The sequence below is a fragment of the Canis lupus genome, chromosome 22 (genome assembly GCF_048164855.1).
Source record: "Canis lupus baileyi chromosome 22, mCanLup2.hap1, whole genome shotgun sequence".
NCBI classification, from domain to species: domain Eukaryota; kingdom Metazoa; phylum Chordata; class Mammalia; order Carnivora; family Canidae; genus Canis; species Canis lupus.
The window spans coordinates 26,937,429-26,960,717 of NC_132859.1; the positions used below are offsets into that span (position 1 = coordinate 26,937,429).

The following is a 23,289-nucleotide window of genomic DNA, read 5'->3' on the forward strand; positions in this document are numbered from 1 at the left end:
AGAATCAGATGAAATGAACAAACAGAAAAGAGCTTCCGAAAAACCTCATTGGCTATACACCTGGTGTCACAATTACACAGCACATCAAAACGTGAGATGGATTTCCATCAAGGATGAGTCATTTAAAAATAATGTTACACTAAAACAGGGTTCAAGACAAAAGTTTAAATTAAACCACTTTCTTGTAAACAACCTCTCACTCCCTAGACCATGAGTTTCTATGTGGCAGGAATTATGTCTTCTTTTTAACTCTCCAAGTAAGAACAGAACATATCATGTGTGTGTACTCCATAAATGTACATTTAGGCTGCTGGAATTCTACTGAAGAAAAGCTAGCACATAGGCAAAATGCTTAAGGAAAAAAATTCGGACAACTTAGCAGCATTTATCATTACTAACATTTTAGTCTTCCAGGGTAAACTTTGAAATTACATTCTAATTTGAGATGGTTCTGGTTTGACAAGTTAACTCTTGAGACATCTGAGTACAGTATTATGAAAGAACAAAACTGTTCATCAACCCTTTATGCCAATGTTAATTTCTTTTAAAAGTAGAATTTTAATGTTTTTTTATTCCTACAGTGACCCTTAAAATTTCTATGTATATAATCACAAATGCACACACAAGATGCATTTATAAGCTTATTGTGTAGTTCTAAAGACAGTTGGGAAACCCAATTTTAATTTTGTTACTGAAATAATTTAAAAATATATTATAGAACTGCCTCTTTTCAATCAACAGCAAGGATTTAGAAAGAGATTATACAAGTAGGCGCAATTTATTCAGGTTTATTAGTGTTAGAAAAATGAAGTTGCCTAACTTCAAATTATAACAAATACTCTTCTATTTTTCTTCTTACCACTGACATCAATGTATATATTTTATAATACCTTTAAAAAACTCAAGATATTTAATAAAGATGTCACTGAATGCATTAACCACTGCTATGCTAAAATCTATAAATTTATTGTCAGCATATGTATAAAAATTCCTGACCACCTCAGAGAACATCTTTGTGGCTCATGACTTTCATCAGAGAAAGAGGACTTACCGGCTTTTATTCATGAGGTCTGCTCCACGTGCTTTGTAATAATCTAAGTTTGGATGGAATTGGTAAGTCACTGGTCTTGGATTTCTCTATAGAAAAAAAAATTAAATATATAAAGCTATTTAAATTACACACTAACACATAAAAGGGATAGAACAATCGTCATATAATACATATAATAACGAAGTTCAATAATTAGTGTGCTTGGGTTTTGCTTTCACTGTTGAAGTTTTACCTTAAATGATCTTAGTCCTGATTAAACAATGAAATTATTTTATATATTTTACTTTTACCGGTCTCAGAGTTCACACAGATTTATTCCTATCATTAGATTTTTTTCCAAGCACACTTAATCCACAGTGTTGTATTAGTTTCATGTGTACAAAATAATGATTCAATAATTCTATATATATTTTAAGTATAGAATTCATCAAAATAAGTGATTTATTTCTGATTATTTTGATCACTTTTAATGACTTCCCAAAATACCATGAGACAAAATTATGACAAACTGAAAAATTACATGAGATGTAACAATTTACCCTTAAGGCCTGAGAGACATGAAGTGTTAAGAAAGCTGCACTTTGGACGGAGAGTAAAAATCTGTTAGTTTTTGATAACCAGAATGCTATATATGCCCACTAGATGGCACACCGAGTCTTTCTTCTATAAAAATGAATGTATTATGGAATTCAGCAATTCTTTTAAAGTTAGAAATTTTAATGTCATCTATTCTTATGTATAAGTTTAATAAGTACCCAGGTAGTGAAAATATTAGCAGGGTACCATCAAAATACAAAAGCAAATTGACCAATGCACACTTTCATAAAAACAGCAATACACTGGCCTTTCTGGCTTTTGATACTTACTCGCAAACATTGCAGAAATATCCTAAGATCATTGGGTCAGGGTTGTCTATCTAAATGTGTTACTATCACTTAATGTGTCTATTATTTAAGTATATCAGGTCCATCAGAGGCAAATAAAAATTAAATGAACTCTAGTTTATAAAAATACAGTATGTTAATACTACCACTTAAACAAATACCATCTCTAAAATGTTAAATTACACACATTTTTCATTAAAAGTTTTATAAAACTTATAAATAAATGTGTTCCAGTGTTTACCTGAACTTATGAACTTATATTGCAAGTTAATAATTAGGACTTTGAACTAGAGCATGCCTGTCCTTTAGAGAGCCATATCTAGACACAGAAAGGTCTCATTTTATATTAATAGAAAATTACCAATATGCTTTGATATCAATCCTTAGAGCCATAATCCCAAGGCACTGATATACTTGTATGTGCGCAGGGGTATCTAATTGCTAAGGTTAAATAGTTTGAAATTCATCAAGCTAACAAGCTGCATCTTAATGGCCATGATGGACCTTTTCTTTTTCTGCTGAAAAGAGAATATTTACACAGCTCAACCCTTTCATATCTCTTCCAAGTCAGCCCTAATCATCTGACAAAAATGACAATCCCTTGATTTAGCTCCAGCTACTACTCCACTGGTTTGGTATTCAACACAGTTCTACAATAATCAAATCTGAATTGCCTTGATGAAGATAACCGATGCTTCCATGACTACCATACTATTAAATCTAACAGTGCAACTTTTCTCTCTCTAGGAATTACATGGGTTTCCTCGTGGTAACTGATGACAACCTGGACCCAAGTATAATGGGAAAATAAAATAGAAGTGAAAGCCACTGGCAAATTGCCAGTGCATTCATGATTTATTTAAAAAATTAACTTTTGCAGGACTATCTCTCACAACTAATTTTCACTACTTGGAAATACATTTTGTTTTTGCTAATATTTAAAAGGCTTTTCTTTTCTGACTCCCAACAAACTAATAAAAGATTATGTTACTTTTTTGCTAGAAAACAATGAAACAAGGGATTGCATGGAGCAATTTTTTGAAACATCTTTATAAAAAAATGACAAGCAATTCAAGACACGAAGTGCTGATCTATCTAAGCACTTAAAGCCATTATTAGGAATAATGATCTAACTTGAACATATGAATGAGGCTCAAGTATTGCTTTCACAGAGGCCTATTTAAATTCCTAGGAGACTTACTAGTATCAAAGGAAGAGGCAGTTTAAAGTATCTCTGTACTGGGATGGGGAAAAAAAAAGAATCAAAAGATGATGTTGAAAAACAGCATTTGAAATCTAAGAAAATAAAATCAGAGGTTATAGTTGAAAGTTATTCAATAGGATTTTCTAAGAAGATGTTGCTATTACTAAAACATAACTATGTAGACATAGAGATGATCTAGACTAGCACTGTACAACAGAAATGCAACGTGGGTCACCAATGCAAGCTTTATATGTCATCTAAAATTTGCTAGCAAGCACATTTAAAAAATAAAAAAACAAGTTTAATTAAATGTAATAATATTTTATTTGATTCAGTATATCTAAAATGTTGTCACTTTAACATGTAATCAATATAAAAACCTTTGAGGTACTTTACATTCTTCCTTTTGTACCATCTTTGAAATCCACTGTTTATATTACACGTATGGCACATCTTAATTTGTATTAAATATACTTCAAGTGCTCAATAGCCACATGTGGCTTGTGGCCACTGTAATAGACAGCATAGAACTCAATGTCTGACATACACATAAAACAATGTGTGGCTATAAAAATCAACATGTATAAACATGAACAATAAAAAGGGCACAAATACTTCTATACATTAATAATTAGTCTTGACTAGTCTTCATTTGCCTATTCTTCTTTTAATTAAGTTGGTTTTACCTCTTCTGAATAAGGTTTTTTAAAAGTCAAGAAATTTTGGAACAATATCCTTTCACACAGCTATGTACCAAAATGGTAACAACAGTTTCCTTAGGGCATGACATAAAATGAGCATAATTGTAACTTAACACAACTGAAACATTTTAAAAGAGATACTTGCTTTTCTTATTTAAAAGGATTTTTCTCCAAACAAAATTTTACAGATGTAGAACAGTTCTGATTTCTAATTTTTAAAGATCTGAAATTTCCTCTAAATTATGAACCAGTAGAATTTTACATAGACAAACTCTGTATGTAAGAAAGACTGGACTCTGTGACAGTTGTAATTTTTCATCATGCAGGACATGTGATATCAACAGCCTTAATAGTATATCTTTGCATGGGCTGGAACAATTACTGATTATTTTAAATCCATTTTCACACAGATAGGATTTTGACTTTTATAAGCTTTTCCAAACCAACGTGCATTAAACACACACACACACACACACACACACACACACACTCTCTCTCTCTCTTGTTTTGGGGACTTTTTCTTTGTAAGAAAGACAGCAAAATGGTGATCATAACTTACAGAGGAATACCAACTGTGTTCCATGACCTGGGAAGTCTATATAATTATACATGAAAATTCAGAAATCACAGATTCCGTTCATCCTGAATTTACAATGCCTTTCCTAGACCAACCCAGATGGGAGTTAGGATAGATCTTCTATAAGACTACAGCAAGTTAACTCCCAAGTACCACTCACCAAATTCCCCTCTTCTTTTTTTTTTTTTTTTAAAGATTCATTTATTCACGAGAGACCCAGACTGAGAGAGAAAGGCAGAGACACAGGCAGAAAAGTAGGCTCTCTGCAGGGAGCCTGATGAGGGACCAGATCGGATCCAGGGACCAGGACCCTGAGCTGAAGGCAGGCGCCCAACCACTGAGCCACTCAGGCATCCCAACTCACCAAATTCTTAACAAGCTTTTGGAACCCTTCTTAAAGTTTTCTCTTCAATAGTTTATTTTATTTCAATACAAGAAGAATGCTGAAAATTTCACCCATTGCACAGATAGGCTGGATTTTTGGGAGGCATCCTGAAGCCTTGTGGACAAAATGACTTACAGAAGTAGAAACAAGTGGCCTAAGGGGAAGTATATGGGAAAACCAAACCAAATCAAACCCATGCTGTATTTTTGAATTTCCAAAAATGCTTCTGTTAATTTGGCATGATTACAAAATCAATTTACAAATAGTACTAAAATGACTGCAATCAATGTAAGGGATAAAAGTGATTGAAATCTATTTAACCTCTCCATTACAGTTAATGTTCTACACTTCCAAAGTCTATATTATATGCTAGTAAGCTGCTGCTTAATGTAATTTCAGGTAAAACAAACACCCTCTCCCTTACTGATTACGACTTCTAATGGGTGGCCACCTACCCTCTGCTCTTCTCTATAATGGAAGTCATGGATCAGCATATCACTCGCCTCCCCCTGCCACCCTTACCCCTATATAGTAATATTTCAGTATTTTAAGTTTACAGTCACTTAGGTAGTATACAAATACTTAACTGTTAATCCGCACTAAGTACAACTAACTATAAAGTGCTATAGGAATAATTAACTACAAGATGACACATGACAGTTTTCCTTGTTCTGACCCTGAGGAAACCAAATTCATGCGACAAAGGTCATTACAAATAGTACTTTCCAGATTCATCCCTCAACTAAAATCATCCTCACTTGAAGATGACTATTTCCTTTTGAATTGTTATACAGAGACCACCATGGAAGGTATGAGTCTAAAGTATTCATCCTGCTTGGAACAACACAATGTCTTTCAAAGGGCTGGCTATTTACAAATAAATGTAGAACTGACAGGAGCATAAAAGAAGCAATTCCAGTGATCTCTTTGATTTCAGGGATCCTTGTTCTAATTTATGAATGTACCAGGAGGAGTTAAAGTTGTATGTGAAAGACAAAGGGACTAGGGGAAACAGAACATCACTAATCTGCTTTCGCATTGGGTTGCAGGGCAGAGGAGGCAAAGGATCAGGAGTCCCTGCGGCTTCTGCTGGGTGGGATCCCTGCTCCACTCACTACTAGCTGAGCCCCTGTGTTATGTCAGCCACACTCCTAGCTCTAGTGTCTTTTCACTGAAAATCTGCGGTAATGAACATTAAGTGCACAGCACAGTGCCGGGCACTTGATAAAAACTCCATGAAATGGAAGCATGATTATCTCCTGGTAACACTGACAGACATTTGAGAGCAAATTTAGCAGTCTGACAACTTAAAATCCTTGATAAGCTATAGGTAAAGAAAGTGACGTTTCATGCTTTTGAGAATCATATATAAACTAAGGATAGACTTTTATCAAACATTACACATTTTAAAAACAAAAATAATAAAATAATATTAATTATTTAAATATTATTTAAATATTAATTATTAAAAATAAAAATAAAAACAATATTTAAGAGAATATTTCATGCATACTTGATTTCCTTTGTAGGGAGAAAAGCTGTTTTACTTCTCAGAGTAAGAGTACATGCATTTATAAATTAAAAAAATTGTAAAACCATATTAATGCACATTTGCTTGCCAGCCTATGAGGTTATAATCATTAAAGTGATTTCCTACAATATGTCCAAATTATTATCACAATTTTACCTTAAATTAAACTGATAAAGTTCCTGTAGCATTTGTTTAACAGAAAAAACTGATTTTTATTTATAATATACTATATGTTTGGCATGAAGAAAAGAAAATATTTGACAAATGAAGAATTACTTAGTTTTCATTTCCCTATTATCTTGCTACCAACTCTTAATTTTTAGCATGCCAGATTGGAAAAGAGGCAAAATTAAGGCTCAGAAGGAGAAGCAGCACTGGAAAAATATGTCGAACATTTCTCTTTGATGAAAAACGAGACTCTTACTTTAGTGAATATGTTATTGCCTCAATGCTGGGGGAAAAGCAACCGTCATTAGAAAAACGAATTGCTCAGCTGTTTATAAGCAAAAAGCTCTGGGGGAATTTCTTAGGACCCCAAGGGCAAAGCATTACAGGGTTATGCAAACATATGTTGCAGGTGTTTTAGGGGAGACAGGTGGGCAAACCTCAGCCACGGAAGAGGAGGTAGTTTAATACGCTGCAAGTGAAACGAGAGAACCCAAATGCATCCAAGTGCGGGGATGCCATGGCACCAGTGAACTGGAGCTGTAGAGTAAAAACTCTCCCTAAAATTATCTCGTTAGTGCCAAGCAAACAGAATTTTTTCCCTTCTTGTAGTTTTATAGAAAACAAACACTGCCAATTACTTTTTTTTTTTTTTAACTAAAGGTATTTTAAACCTGGAACAGAACAGCCTGAAATAGCGATAATTATCCAAAAAAAAGATAAGGATGAAGTATTGTTGCCTTTATTTAAACAAATATTCCTAAGGAGACAGTTTGTTGTAATATCCCCTCTTTGGTTCACTAGGCAACATTAGATTTATCATAATTCTCCTAAAGCCTAAGATATTTCTATATTAAAATGCTAATTTTGTCTTTTCTTTTGCCTGTAATTAAAGCTGGGGAAATTTGTGATCTGATATTCACTGATTGCTAGAGGGTCCACCAAGGTCTCACTATTTCTGTTTCTTATTGCCACATATTGCCCTCTTCATTAAAATTAAATAGAGTAACACATTGGATCAAAAAGGCAGACATTATAATCCTAAATGCTCACAAAATTCCCATTTAAGAAAAAATATATATTAAAATAAGTAGTATTATCTGGATATTAATGTCAAATCTAGACTTGTTACCTTATTTCCTTCCTCATTATTTAGCCAAGAATTCATTTTCTTTTTACATTACTTATTGAGACAATACTCATTTTACTAGGCATACCTATGTATAAATGGTATATTGAGCCATGCATTCCTTATCTAAACCATCTTTCCTTTATTCTTTATTTTTCCTTTATTCTTTAAAACAACCCATAATCATGAATTAAATATTAAGTTCTTAGTATAAAATAAACTCGCAAAACTACAAATGTGGAAAAATAAAGCCTAGTTTTATTTCTTTGCAATATTACAAATCCAAAATGTAGATATAAGGCATCCATCAAGTTAACATAAAAAAAAAATCTTGGTAACAAGGTTGTAAAGTAGAATATTATTTCAGTACCGGAATTAAAATGACCTCTGGTTTGTATACTAATAACTCTGATGTATTTGGATAGGAAATACATATTATGAATATTAGGTATTAAGAATCTTAATGCAATTGACAGAAATATTCAGGTAATTCTAATCTATGCATCTATAGATGAAAACTTAAAAAAAGAGAAAATTTAAAAGGCCTTTAAAAAGTTAAAAAAAAGGAAGAAAAAATCATTAATTGGGTAAAGACACAGACAAAACCTCTGAAGCCATGCCAGCCTCATTTTACATACTGAATAAGCCCAATTCCCTAAAGTGACATCCCCATCTATACCCTGGCAAGCCGAGATCTCAGATGGCAGAGAAGCATTTTAAACCACCTGTGCGTTATGCTCGACTGTAGATTCACACAATAAATAGACACCAAAAGAGAAATAAAATTTTTTCCTTTTTTAAAATATATTTACATTTTTGAATTTAGCATGCAGGAAGATGCCAGATTAACATGTCCCCCAATACATACACACACATATATATATAAATATGCAAAGTAGCTTAGGTCTACATGTTTTCTTTGTTACTAATACTGGGCCTCAAAATATTACTTTTTGATAGCTGGTTAGCTCTTTTCAGCAATACCGAACTCTTCACCTTTTTCCTTCCTTAAATGTGAGCAGGATGGGGGAGAAATGTTAATTGAATGGTTTAAGAAAATAGGGAAACCCATTTGTCTTTGCCCAAGAAGGGTCCCCAATCTTCAATGATATAAAAGAAAAAGAGGCAATCTCAAAAAATATTTCTAAATATTTCAATTTAGAACTTAAACTAAAATCTTTGATATGAAAATTATCATTGTAAATTTTTATCGTTAGAATTGTTAAAATAAGTTTAAACAAGTTTAAACAAAGTATCATTAGAATAGAAGCAATTTAAAACTGGCTTAAGGGCCTTTGAACCCCGAAGAGTAAGTCTACGTGACCCTATGGGAATGAGAACCCTGGTTTGAGAAATTTTGCTCCCATCTTCTCCCTATCTTCTTCCTTTTCATTATCTGCTTTGCAATTGCCAAGGCAACAAAACCTAAGATCCTGCACAATGAGGCCTGGTGAAAGGAAGCCTCACTTCTAATGCAGTTTTGGGAGTAATTTCAGTGATAAAAAACATCTTTAAATTAAAAATTCATTTATTATATAAGTCCACTCTTACAAAGGTCACTCACACTGTATTTTTTTGTGATGCTTTCCAATCTAACAATGAAGTATCAGTACTGAACTTTAAAATGTCTAAATGAAGAAGTCAGAAAACCACCATAAATAACAGCCAGATTAGATACACGTTTCTGAGTGAGACCAATCTCTACTTAAGAAAGTGTGTCAAGTTAGACTGCTGAGAAAAATCCCTATAGATGGACTCTTGCCTTTCCTGATTATTTTGTTCAAGACCTCATATATCATTATAAAGAAAAAGAACACCGGTATCAGGTGTGAATTTCTCTTAAGAGTAGATAGTGTCATAAAACATTTTCTTTTTAATCAGTAACTTTGGATACAGACCAGTCTTTAAATCATAGCCCCTTCAAATATCTAGTGATAATAACTGGCACATCAGAACACCTGGGATGTTAGAGATGCTCAGTGGCTGAGCATCTGCCTTAGGCTCAGGTCATGATCTTGGGGTCCTGGGATTGAGTCCGGCATTGGGCTCCCTCCAGGGGGTCTGCTTCTCCCTTGGCCTATGCCTCTGCCTCTCTCTCTCTGCGTCTCTCATGAATAAATAAATGAAATCTTAAAAAAAAAAAAAAACCTGGCATGTCAATTGCATGCTGCTCATATGACAGACTATGCTAGGGGTTCTTATCTTTTTTGCGCCGTTGATTGCTCTGCCTTCTGGTGATGACTTTGGCCTCCTTTTCAGAATAATGTTTTTAAATATATATAAAAAAATAGGTTTATAAAGGAAACCAATCATGCTGAAATGTAGTAATCAAAATATTGAACAAATTTATAACAGTGAAATGTACTTTTATATTAATGTATTAAATAAGATACAGTGGCTGGTCTAATCATTACTATAATTTAGAAGTACTGATGAATGTAAATGGTAGTTCAAGATATCTTCATCAACTGTAATGTGATATAAAATATCTGTGATTGTTATTAGTGAAAATGTTTGAGGTGTTGTCAATACTATTGCAGTTTTTGTCTTCATCCCTAGTTGAAGGAAATAAAACTAAATTTTAATAAAAGCTCAGTGAAATAGTTGTAAATCTTCCCCATCCAAGTTCTCAGAACCTCCTGAATCCCATCCACAGACCACTTGGGGACTTTTCTCAGAAACCTAAAAGGTAGCTATGCATAACAGCTTTCATCTTGGGAGGTAGTGTCTTATGGATACCACTGGATTAGTTTATTAACCTTTTCACTGCACAAATGTGTGCAGTAATAGTCAAATATAGAACAACTGCTATAGCACAGGCAGCTCTGAAGAGTAACTGCTGTGCCAGGCTTTAACCCTTCAGATGCTGGATTTCTTTACTGACATCAAAGTACTTCAATATTTTAACAACTGGCATGGTTGTAACACCAGATGACTGCCAGCCCTGGAGAGAAATAGTAATTAGGAGTAGGGATGTTTAGAAATATAGGTTTCAACCTGCATAGCAACCAGTACTTTACCAGAATGTGAAGCGAGGCTACATGGGGGGTGAGGGTGAGGATGATGAAGGAATGCTCCATGACAGTGAAGCAAGCTACTTCCGCAGTCCCCTTTTTCTGTACTAACTTCTCTGATTTCTCTAATTTCCCTATTTGTGTGGAGTAATCGACAGCACTCAGATTTGTAGAGGGAGGTTTTGTAAAGTGGGGCTGTCTATTCATCTATGTCTCCCCTCCCTCCCTCCCTTCCTTCCTTTAGAGCTAGCTGAACTTTTTTTAGTCTGCAGCCAGAAATGCTCCAAGAAAATAACTCTTTTAAGAGGCCATTTTTTTTTCTTAAGAATCAAATCATTTAGTTGAGGTCCAAGACCCCCCTGGCTGGAACTCTGAAGCAGTGAGATGAAATAGATGTTTCATACTTTGTAGTAATTCAGAAAGAATGAGAAGGACTTAAGTAATCACTCCATTTAGGTTAAGAGGAATCTTTGGAGGCCATTCCTTCTCCAGTAGTTATTCTCTGTGGAAGTACAGAGCTCTTATTTCCTGGTGGACACTGCACTGAGAATAACCTTGAGAGAGATGACTTATTATATGAAAAGAGGGGAAAAAGTAGATAAAAGCAAAGTATAATTCTTTTTATGTATTTTTAAAAAGAAATAGTTCACAGAAATTGATGAGATGATCTTAGAAATTCATATGGGAATGCAAGTGACTCAGAATATCTAAAATTATCTTGAAAAAGATAAACAGAATACATAGACTCATAATTCCTGATTTCACAACTTACTACGAAGCTACCATAAGACTACATTGTGGTACCACACTACAGTGTGGTACTAACATTAAGGACAGACCTATAGATCAATGGAATACAATTGAGAGTCCAGAAATAAACCCTAACATTTATGGTTAACTAATTTTTGTAAAGGGGTATGACAATTCCAGGGAGGGATAGAATAGTCTTTTCAACAAATACAACTGGATATCCATATGCAAAAGAATGAATATGGACCCCTACCTCACATCACACACAGAATTAACTCAAAGTAGATCACAGACCTAAACATAAGAGCTAAAACTAACAAATGCTTAGAAGAAAACACAGGAGTAATAATTCTTTGTGATTTTGGGTTAGGCAATGATTTCTTAGCTATGACACCAAAACTCTTAAGGAAGATTGATAAGTTGGGACTTCACCAACATTAAAAACATTTGTGCTTTAAAGGATACCATTAAGAAAGTAAAAAGATCCATAGATGAGAGACAATATCTACAAATCAGTTTTCAGGTAAGAGTCTTGTAACTGGAATATACAAAGAACTCTTATAACTCAATAATAAAGTGACAACATAATTAAAAATGGGCCAACAGTCCAAAGAGATCTTACTCTAAAGAATATGTACAAATGGCCCATAAACACATGAAAAGATGTTTATCATAATTAATCACAAGGTAAATGCAAATCAAAGCTAAAATGAGGTACCATTTGATCCCCATTAGAATGGCTATAATAAAAAAGACAGAAATAACAAGTGTTGCCAAGAATGTGGAGAATTTGAGTCTTCATATACTTTTGGTAGGAATGTAAAATGGTGTAACCACTTTGCAAAAACAGTTTGGCAGTTCTTTAAAAGGTTAAATGTAGAATTACTATATGACCAAGAAATTCCACTGCTAGGTATATATCCAGGAGAAATAAAAATATGCCCACACAAGAATATACACAGTAAGTGTTCACAGCAGCACTATTCATTGTAATAACTACAAAGTGGAAACAACCCAAATGTCTACCAACTGATGAATGGATAAACAAAATGTGGTATATCCATAATAGAATATTATTTGGCAATAAAAATAAAGTATTAATACAAGCTACAGCATGGATGGACTTCTATAACATTATGCTAAATTAAAGAAGCCAGTCACCAAGGACATATCATATAGTATGATTCCTTTTATACAAAATATCCAGAATAGGCAAATCCATAGGAACAGAAATTAGATTAGTCATTGCCTAGGGTGGGATGGGGGCAGTTTTAAGTAAGGGGGAGAAAAGTAGAGAATGACCACTAATAGGTACAAAGGTTATTTCGGGTATGATGAAAATGTTCTATAATTAAGATTATGGTGATGACTATACATCTCTGTAAACAATACTAAAAGCCATTTGGTGGTATGCTTTAATGAGTGATTTTTTAATTGTATGTAAATTATATCTTAATCAAGCTGTTAAAAATCAAGAAATATGATATCTGTTGATAAATGAACACACATTGCATGTGCTTTTCTTTTCTCATTCCTAGAAGGAGCAAAGAAGTGATGCAGGCAGAGGAGGACTGGACACAGACTTTGTTTTTCACTTTGCATTTTTTCATACTTTCGTGATTTCCTTAACATGTGTCATATTACTCCACTCCCATCTTTCTATTGATGGGAGTTATCTCTACAATGGGTTTATGTACAGGGACCATTCGGATTTCTTCTTTATACTTCTCTGCACTAAACTAAAAACAAAATTTATCCCTTTAATGCTACTTAAATAGAAGATAAAATGTATGTCTTTCTCAGTTTAGTTTTTATACTCATATCACACATATCATAAGTTAAATAAATACGCAGAACACTTTACAATTCTGGCTGAAGCTGTCCTTTTGTTTTGTTTTTTTTACCAAAAGTCTATCATACAGTGTTGTGCTTACTTTTCTTAGTGAATCATTTTGACCTCTAGTAGAACTGGTTCCACATGGGCTTTTGAAGATCTGGGATTTCAGATAAGACTGACCCTTGAAGGTCATCTAGAAGCCTCAAATAGTACCAACTATAAAATTTCACTACAAACTAACACATACACACATGTGTAATCTTACAGATCTGGCAATAACTCCTTGTGAATATACCCTCAATTTCAAACCTTCCCGTCTAATCTTTTTTATAGTCATTTTCCCACTATTACCTCTCTGCACAAGAACTCCTAAACCTCCATCTTCGGTATCAACATTTCAGACTGCTTCCTACATAGAACCTTGGACCAAGGATATAAAAATCTGGACTGAGCAAGTTCTATCATCCTGCCTTTTCCATGACTTCTGTGGCAAGGCCATAGTGCTGCATGACCAGACCCTCTCTGTAGTTCAGACATGTCTAATTTTTGCCTTGACTATTCCAAGTCTCTAATCTTGTTCTTATGTGATCCATACATATGATGTCACCAGAATCACCTTTCAAAAATATAGGCCTTTTTTCTTTTTTTTTTTTTTTTTTACTACCTTCCTCAGTTCAGAATCACATCTCAAATGCAAATTGAATAAAATCCCAATTTCTTAGCATGACATTCAAGGACCTCCATGATCTGGGCCCTAAAGTACTTCTCATATTACCCCCTATATGCCCTACATTTCACTCACAACGAACTATAACATTCCCCATATCTCCAGACTTCAGGTAAGCTGTTCCCCCAGGTTAGATCTATCTACTCACTATTCTCTTTTTGAAATTCTTTCTTATTCTCAGTTCAAATAGTACCTCCTACATGAAGCCTTTTGTGAATTTCCATATTACTCCAGTAATTCCATTCTGACAGCATACTAATTTTAAGTTAATTCTGTATGTATTTCATCTTGTCTTGCATTATACACATCTGTTAGCTATATACATGTCTGCCTTCTGCGAAGACTGTAAGTTCATTGAGGGCTGAGCTCATGTCCAGATCACCAACATATAGTCAGTCTCTGCCTCCAGCAAAAAGTCTGGTACATGGTACGTGCTCAGTGGCGGTCTATGAACTAGATAAACCAAAGAGTTTGCCAGAGTCTGGCTTTTAAAGAAATAGCTGCAGAGGTGATATCATATCATATATAGACTCCATCAAAAACTACTAGAAGTGATAAATGAATTCAGTAAGGTCTTCAGTAAGTACATTTATGTACACTAATAATAACTATCAAAATTCACTAATAATGAAGCATCAGAAAAAAAAATTAAGAAAACAATCCCATTTACAACTGCACAAAAAACTCAGCCAAGGAGATGAAAGACCTGTACTCTGAAAACTATAAGACACTGATGAAAGAAACTAAGACACAAACAAATGGAAAGATATTCTATGCCCATGAATTGGGAGAACAAATGTTGTTAAAATATCCATACTGCCCAAAGTAATCTACAGATTTAAGCAATACCTATCAAAATGCCAATAGCATTTTTCATAGAACTAGAAAAATAATACTAAAATTTGTATGGAACCACAACAGACCCTGAGTAGCCAAAGCAATCTTGAAAAAGAACAAAACAGGAGATACTACAACCCTAGATTTCAAGATCTACTACAAAGCTATACTAATCAGAACAGTATGATATTGGCACAAAAATGAACACATATATCAGAACAGGACAGAGCCCAGAAGTAAATACATGGTTTTAGGGTCAATTATAATCTACAACAAAGGAGGAAAGAATATGCAATGGGAAAAAGATAGTCTCTTTAACAAATGGTGTTGGCAACACTGGACAGCAACATGCAGGAGAATGAAACTGGACCACTTTCTTATATCATACACAGAAATAAACTCAAAATGGACTAAGGACCTAAAAATGAGACATGAAACTACAAAAATTCTAGAAGAGAGCACAAGCAGTAATTTCTCTGACACTGACCACAGCAACATTTTTCATATGTCTCCTAAGGCAAGAGAAATAAAAGCAAAAATAAATTATTGGGATTAAATAAAAAATTTTAAAAAACTGCACAGCAAAGGAAACAATCAATAAAACAAAAAGACAACCTATTAGATAGAAGAAGATATTTGCAAATGATATATCTGATAAGGGGTTAGTATCCAAAATATACAAAAGAACTTACACAACTTAACACCAAAAACCCCATAAATAATCCAAATAAAAAATGGGCAGAAGACATGAACTGACATTTCTCCAACGAAGATATACAGATGGCCAACAAACACATGAAATGATGCTCAATATCACTCATCCTGAGGGAAATGTGAATCAAAACAATGATGAGATATCACCTCACACCTGTCAGAATGACTAAAATCAACAATACAAGAAACAGCAAATGTTGGTGAGGACATGGAGTAAAGGAAAACCTCAAGCATTGTTTGTGGGAATGCAAAATAGTGCAGCTTGTGGAAAACAGTATGGAGGTTCCTGAAAAACTTAAAGCAAATTACCATATGATTCAGTAATTCCACTCCTGGGTATTTACCCAAAGAATAAGAAGACAATAATTCAAAATGATATATGCACTCCTAATTTTACTACAGCCTTATTTACAACAGCCAAATTATGGAAGCAGCCCAAGTGTCCATTGATAGAGGAGTGGATAAAGAAGATGTGGTATGTACACACAATGGAATACTACTCAGCTATAAAAAAGAATGAAATCTTGCCATTTGCAAAACATGAATATATCTAGAGAGTATAATGTTAAGTGAAATAAGTCAGTCAGAGGAAGACAAATACCATATGATTTCACTTATGTGGAATTTAAGAAACAAAACAAAAAAGAGACCAAACAGGATGCCTGGGTGGCTCAGCAGTTGAGTGTCTGTCTGCCTTTGGCTCACGGCGTGATCCCAGAACCAGAATCAAGTCCCACATGGGGCTCCCTGCATGGAGCCTGCTTCTCCCTCTGCCTATGTCCCTGTCTTTCTGTCTCTCATGAATAAATAAATAAAATCTAAAACAAACAAACAAACAGACTCTTAACTAGAGAAAACAAATTGGTGGTTACCAGAGGGGAGGTGGGTGGGGTATAGGTGAAACAGGTAAAGGGGATTAAGCGTACACTTATCCTGATGAGCACTGAGTAATGGGTAGAATCATCAAATCATTATATTAATTATACTGACATTAGAAAAAAAAAGTTTCAGCAAAGTACAGTGAAATATCTTGACTTGCAGGTATGCATAAATAATGAAAGGCTCAGAGAGGAGGCATTTCTTAAATGCCCACACAAGTACTTTCCTTTTTTTTTTTTTTTTTTTAAAGATTTTATTTATTCATGAGAGACACACAGAAAGAGAGAGAGGCAGAGACACAGGCAGAGGGAGAAGCAGGCTCCATGCAGGGAGCCCGACGTGGGACTCAATCCCAGGTCTCCAGGATCACACCCCAGGCTGCAGGCGGTACTAAACCACTGCACCACCGGGGCTGCCCACACAAGTACTTTCCTTGTATGAGACCTGAGGCTGAAGATGCTACTATTATGCTGATTTTGGAAAGAAACTCCAAAAAGGCTAATTGGAAATGATGTGATCTCATACTGCTCTCAAAGTCTATCCAGATGAACAGAATCCTAATCATATCCAATTATGCAGTACTATCATGTTCATAATTCAGGTAACAAAAATGAAAAGCAGTCCAGTGAGTAGTCACAGAAGCAGCTTGTTCTAACAGAAAAAATCAGGAAGCAAGCGTACATATGGGTTGGCCATGACTATCTGACCACCCTTTTGATGGGTTATCTCCCAGGGGCACAGCTGGTTGAGTACATGTGGATGATACTCTATAGAGTGAAATACAAGCAATTTAATTAACTTTTCTTAATTGAGTTGAACTTTTTACAGGCCATAAGTTGCTTGACTTTTGTTTTTGTGTTGTGATACTGTTTTTGTTTGGGTCTTCATATGAATTTTACTAGGAAATAGTGAGAAGCTGATGTCATTTTAAAACCAAAAAGTGCCATTGAAGCTGGACAGAAAGGAAGGTTGTGAAGTTGTTGGTAGGAGAGAGCCAGAGAGAGCAATCCAAGCAGAAGGAAGAGAACACAGAGCTGGCATAAAGATAATATGGAAAGAAACATCCTTTTGTCTCCAACCATCCATAAATCCTTCCATCTGAATATTTCCTATGTGTTAGGCACTTTTTAGGTAACAGGGTGTATAGTGGTGACACCTCAGTCATGACTCTGCCCTGAAGGAGCTTCTATTAGAGGATGAGACAATCAAATAAGTACATATATGAGTGTAGGACTGTATCTGTGTTGAATGTTTAGAAAAGGAGGCATATGGTGCTATGAAAATGTACAACAGGAGAATTTTATTTCATCAGGGATATCAGGGAGAACTTCCCAGAGGAAGTGACAATGAAAGGGCAATCTGAAGAAAAAGTAATTAAACTATGTTTGTGTGGTGAGGGGACAATTATGGGGAGAAGCAGTGATGAAAGGATACTTTTATTTCCCCTTCAATGTATACCCTAAATTCATCAGCAATTTTCAACAGCATTATTTATTTTTTTAAAAAATATTTTTAAATTTATTTATTCATAGAGAGAGAGAGAGAGGCAGAGACACAAGCAGGCATCATACAGAGAGCCTGATGTGGGACTTGATCCAGGGTCTCCAGGATCACTCCCTGGGCTGCAGGCGGCGCTAAACCGCTGCGCCACTGGGGCTGCCCGCATTATTTGTTTTTAATTTTAGTTGTTCTCTTTATAACATTGTCATTAACCATTTCCATGTTCTTGGTATTATCTATTCTTAGGCCATTGTAATTCTGTAATTCTGTCTTCTCATGGTTTTCCCACATTCTGACTCTTCTCCATATGCTCCTTCCTTTTGCCCCTATTGTTATGTCCCAATTCCCTTCCCAGCCCTCTTCTCATCTCCCTAACATATCATTCCTTGAGACTATCTACAATACCTCAACTACAACTAATGTCCATACTCTACACTTTCTAAATATCTCTCTCTGCTTCAAAGCTCTCCTTTCGAGCATGAGACACACATTCTCAGTTGCCTTCTGGATATTTCTACCTGTAAATCCCACAGCCTACTCAAAATCAACTCATTATCCAACCTTCTTATATTTGCAAACTTGTTCATCCATACATTTTCCCACTCAATAAATAGATGTATACCCAGGAAATACAATGAATTGCTCACCACACATAGTTAATTATTGACTAAACCTTGTTGATACTCTCTTAAATGTTCTTTCAAGTAACTCTTTACATTTTCTGTTTTCAAGAAGCTCATAATTAAGTCTTATTTAAAAAAGAGAAAGGAGTGGCAACCCGTTCAGCGGTTTAGCGCTGCCTTCAGCCCAGGGCCTGATCCTGGAGACCCCGGGATCTAGTCTCCCATCAGGCTCCCTGCATGGAGCCTGCTTCTCCCTCTGCCTGTGTCTCTGCCTGTCTTTCTCTCTGTGTGTCTCATGAATAAATAAATAAATAAATCTTTAAAAATAAAATAAAAAAGAAAAAGGAAAGAAGGAATGAGAAAAAACAGGAGAAGGAAACAATGCTCATACTGTCTATATTACATTGCTTGCTTTCTTACACCAAAAGGAATGCTAGTAGAAAATGACATCACTTTAATAAAAAATATTCATACACACACTTTAAATCCTCCAATGCAATCCTTTAGGACACCAAGCTGTATTATCTCTGTGGTAATGAAATCTCTTCTCCCTTGTTTAATCAGAGGTCAGTTTTTTTCTGATTAAGTCCTAAATATATTCTGAAATTTCATTTTTGTTCAGTTGGTTAGTCTCTAGAACTCAAATGAAAGAAATTTCAAATAAGAGAGCTTAAATAAGATGTTATCAATTAAGTAAATTAAGTAGTTGATCTCAAATTAATAGCTGACATTCTCGTCAGCGGGTCCTCTTGTAAGTGGAATATATAATAGATACATTCAATTACAACCTTTATGAGAAAATCTGGTGGGATTTCTTCAGATACGAGCTGGAAAGATTAGGCTGAAGGCTTTATCTCTTTCCTGGGTTTATGAACACAAATCCAAGCATTCCTGTCATTTTTCTGCCTTCTTCAAATTTTCCTGTTTGGCGCTATTTCCCAATGACAGCTCAAGTCATGTAAGCACCATATAACATTTACTTTAAGTGAAATAATTTGAAATAATCTCTATTTTTATTACTGTTGTTATAGAAAGAAAGAGAAATGATGGATAAGGCACTTGCACTGCAATAGGAACTATAAGGTCAGAAAGAATCAAGTCACTAACACCCCCAACTTATAACGTGATGATGGTCAGACCTACAACTGACAATTTTATGACACATCTATAGCTCTCATCAATTCATATTTCTTCAACACATTTTCCATAAACACTATAGAGGATAAAATTGAAGGGGTTGTCAAAGAGCTAGGAATGACAGTGTGTAGAGAAAAACCTGAAGCCTAACTCTTGATTTACTGAAGCAACCATGCAGTAAAAAGATGTTAGTGTCAGTATCCCTAAAATGGCGGGTAAGGAGACAATTACTTCCAATTTTCCTTTTCAGAAATCAAGTTTATTAATGATTAGGAGTAATTCTGAGGTGTACCCAACGACTATGGGAAAGTTGAACAGTAAAATTAACACAAAGTATCGCTGAACTGAGGCATGCAGCCTTCCTCAAGACACCAAGCGGTTTTCAGGTTAAGAAGGTCTGACTATATCCCTTACATGTTTAATATATACATATCAAAAGCAAAAAGATGTCAGTCAAAAAGGGACTGCCAAGGAAGCAGAGAAAAGTAGTCAAAGAGGCACATATGGGCAGAGTCAGTGGGAGAGAGAGCCTGAGTTAGTGGTTAATGGGCCATGAGCTTTCTAGGACCACAGGAAGACTATCCTTACTGTGGAGTAGGTATGCTAGCTCTCTTAGCCTGGTTTCATTAAATATGCCTTCCCATCTGCATCCATCTGACACCAGGCCCTCCAAGGAGCTCTGTGATTCTGATTACATTTTCCATGTAGGTCTACAGTATGCTGGTCATATATATAGTTCAATAACTTGTTTTTTCCCCCCTCACTGTAAGTGATCTGATAATAACGTGGTGTCCCTGTGTCTGCCACCAGGGGCATGAGGATATCAGTCTTACAGATGTTCCATTACTGTAGATAGAGAAAGGGACATACTGGCTTCACACAGCAGCCTTTTGAGCTCAGTTCTGGGAATCTGTCTCTGAGAGATGGCCTGGTTTTTCTGACAACAGAATCAGATTTCTCAGATTGTGAGATTTAACATCACAACCTTCACACTGTGATTTTAGCTTTTTCCTTAAAGAAGGTCCTTTCAAACAGCAGAAGAGGTAAAGCAACCAGAGGCATTTCCATTTTAAAGAGAGCCACTGGCGGCTCACCTGCTTCCTCCTCTTCTTGGGCACAGGGCTCAATTACATTTTCCAAAGTCATGTGGTTAGAGATAGCCAAAGGACTGAATTCCAGCCAGCAGAATGTGAGTGAAAGTCATGCATTCCACCTGCAGGCCTTGCTGTAAAAACTCCCAAGGACCATCCTCCTTGCTATTTTTCTCATCCTGATGGGGATGTCAATGTACTGGGTGACCCTGGGAGGTTGAAGTTGAAAACAGCAGGGCTAGCAAAAGCCCAAAGAATTGTGTTGACTATGAGATACTCCCATCCCTGCCTTATAATGGATTGTCACTTGGGTGAAACTTAAACATCTGCTGTGAGATGCCAAAGAAACATAAGGGTTTATTTGTTACAGCAGCTGGTCAACCTTAATACACTATAACAATGAAACTGAATAATCATTGTAGTATGTACACATATTATTCTCAAGTAGAAAAGCTGTCCAAGGTGATTTTTTTCCAGTTACTTAACTTCCTATTTATCCATATTCTTATATATTTACTTTCTCTCTCTCTCCCTTTCTTCTGCATTTCACACTGTCACTCTTAAGCCTTTGAATTGGCTCTCTTGACTGGTTTACTTTAATTTTTAATTTTTAAATTTTTTTTGTCTTATTGTCTTCCACTTAAGCCATTATAGTCTCATGGTTAAGGAAAGCACTCAAAGATCAGTTGTAAAATTTTTTTATTTTTATTTTTATTTTATGACAGTCACACAGAGAGAGAAAGAGGCAGAGACACAGGCAGAGGGAGAAGCAGGCTCCATGCACCGGGAGCCCGATGTGGGATTCGATCCCGGGTCTCCAAGATTGCGCCCTGGGCCAAAGGCAGGCGCCAAACCGCTGCGCCATCCAGGGATCCCAAAGATCAGTTTTATTATAGAAAAGCAATTTATATTATTTTTATACTTTTCCCCTATCGCTTTCACTGGGTACTTTACTTCAGGAACCTGGAGACTAGACCTGGCAAACTAATAGACCAATTTTCAAATTCAGTATTCAGACCATGAATAAATGTGAAATCAGAAGTAAACAACTGTCCTTGGAAGGATAATCAAGTTGAAATGCACAGTTTTGTATTTACTATACAAGACCAAACAACTCATCTTAATTTTCCTTGTGGCCACAGAGGAAGTGGAGGGAAATGGTGAGCGTGGAAGTACTGAGATAGTTCTGTCCCAGGAGTCTTCAGGGAGAGCAAGGCCAAGGAAGAGCATGTCAGATGGCTCCAGTTTGGAAATGGGAGCCTGGGGACTGGTTTTGGCTATGCCCTTGAATTCTGGATACTTTGGGTATGTCGCCTCACATCCTTATCAAGCCCTCAGGAGGAAATGAAGGTATAGTTATATCATCTCTAGAGTCTTAACTACCTCTAAAGAATTTGCAAAATGTATCATGCCCCATAACTGAATGTTTTAAAGGCCTTACTTTGTAATTATCAGTACCATCTATAAAATTGCATAATGAGCCAAATGATAAGAACACAGTAAGAGGACTGGGATGGAACAGGTATACTTCTCAGTGAAAGCCAATGTTCGAGAAGGTATTACATTATCAGTTTAATTAGAGAAGTTCAGGAGAACTCTCCTATTCATATGGATAAGAGTAAGGCCTGTGTCTTTCCAAGCTGTCCCTGCTAATGGGTATGTCTACGGGGACTCTAGAACTGTGTATGCTCTAGGAGGCAGCCTTAAGACTCTCATCCTGGTTAAGCATTAGAATCAACTAGATCAGTTTTCAGGAACTAATAGTCTAGAGCAGGGATCCTTCAACTTTCATTATTCCTTTACTAGTTAAAAATGGGAGGGGGTTGCTTATACCCTCAATATGTGTGTATTTATTTATTTATTTACAAGTCATATGCATGTACCACTTGTACTAATTATGCACATGAGAAAATATATGTATGCACAACAGAATTTTTAAATGAGATAGAGATGAAATAAATTATATTTAAATTCATTTTCATAATAGTTTACTTACAATGGTAATTTTTGCTCTTCTGAAAAATATATGTTTAGCATACATTGGTATGATTCAACATGCTTCTTTACTTTTTAAAAATCTTGGTTAAGTGCTTTGTGATAGTCAGTTTTTGTCAATGACATTTCAGAAAATGTTAACCTACAAAGAGACATAGGTCTGCATGGAGGAAGTACATTATTGGCTTCTCTTGCTAAAGTATAGCATTCATAGTGCAATCCACCAATTATGCCAAAATTCTTGTTAAATTGACATAATTTCTATCTTCTTTGATATTAATCAGCTTGCATTAGGGATCTTCAGAGAAACAGAACCAATAAGATATATACGGATATGTAAGAAAAGATTTATTATGGCAAGTGGTCTATGTGATTACTGAGGCTGAGGTGTGCTAAAATCTGCCAACTGCAAGCTGGAGAACCAAGAAAGCCAGTGGTATAATTCAGTCCAAGTTCCAAGGTCTGAGAACTGGGGTGGTGGGTAGGGGTGGAAAGAGGGAAGTGTGGGTGGACGAGTTGGGGGGAGGTCAGGGAAAGACTGGGGCGACTATGCTGGGA

The 23,289-nt window shown here is 35.5% G+C and overlaps 1 protein-coding gene across 21 annotated transcripts in view; it reads right to left on the reverse strand.

Annotated features, from left to right (window-relative positions):
• Positions 1–23,289, reverse strand: part of TBC1D5 (TBC1 domain family member 5) — a 546,849-nt gene that overhangs the window by 86,804 nt on the left and 436,756 nt on the right. For all 21 annotated transcript variants that reach the window (XM_072792900.1, XM_072792895.1, XM_072792888.1 and 18 more), the window contains one exon: positions 1,052–1,137. In XM_072792900.1, coding sequence (XP_072649001.1) covers positions 1,052–1,137 — 86 coding nt within the window. The remainder of the gene's footprint in view (positions 1–1,051; positions 1,138–23,289) is intronic.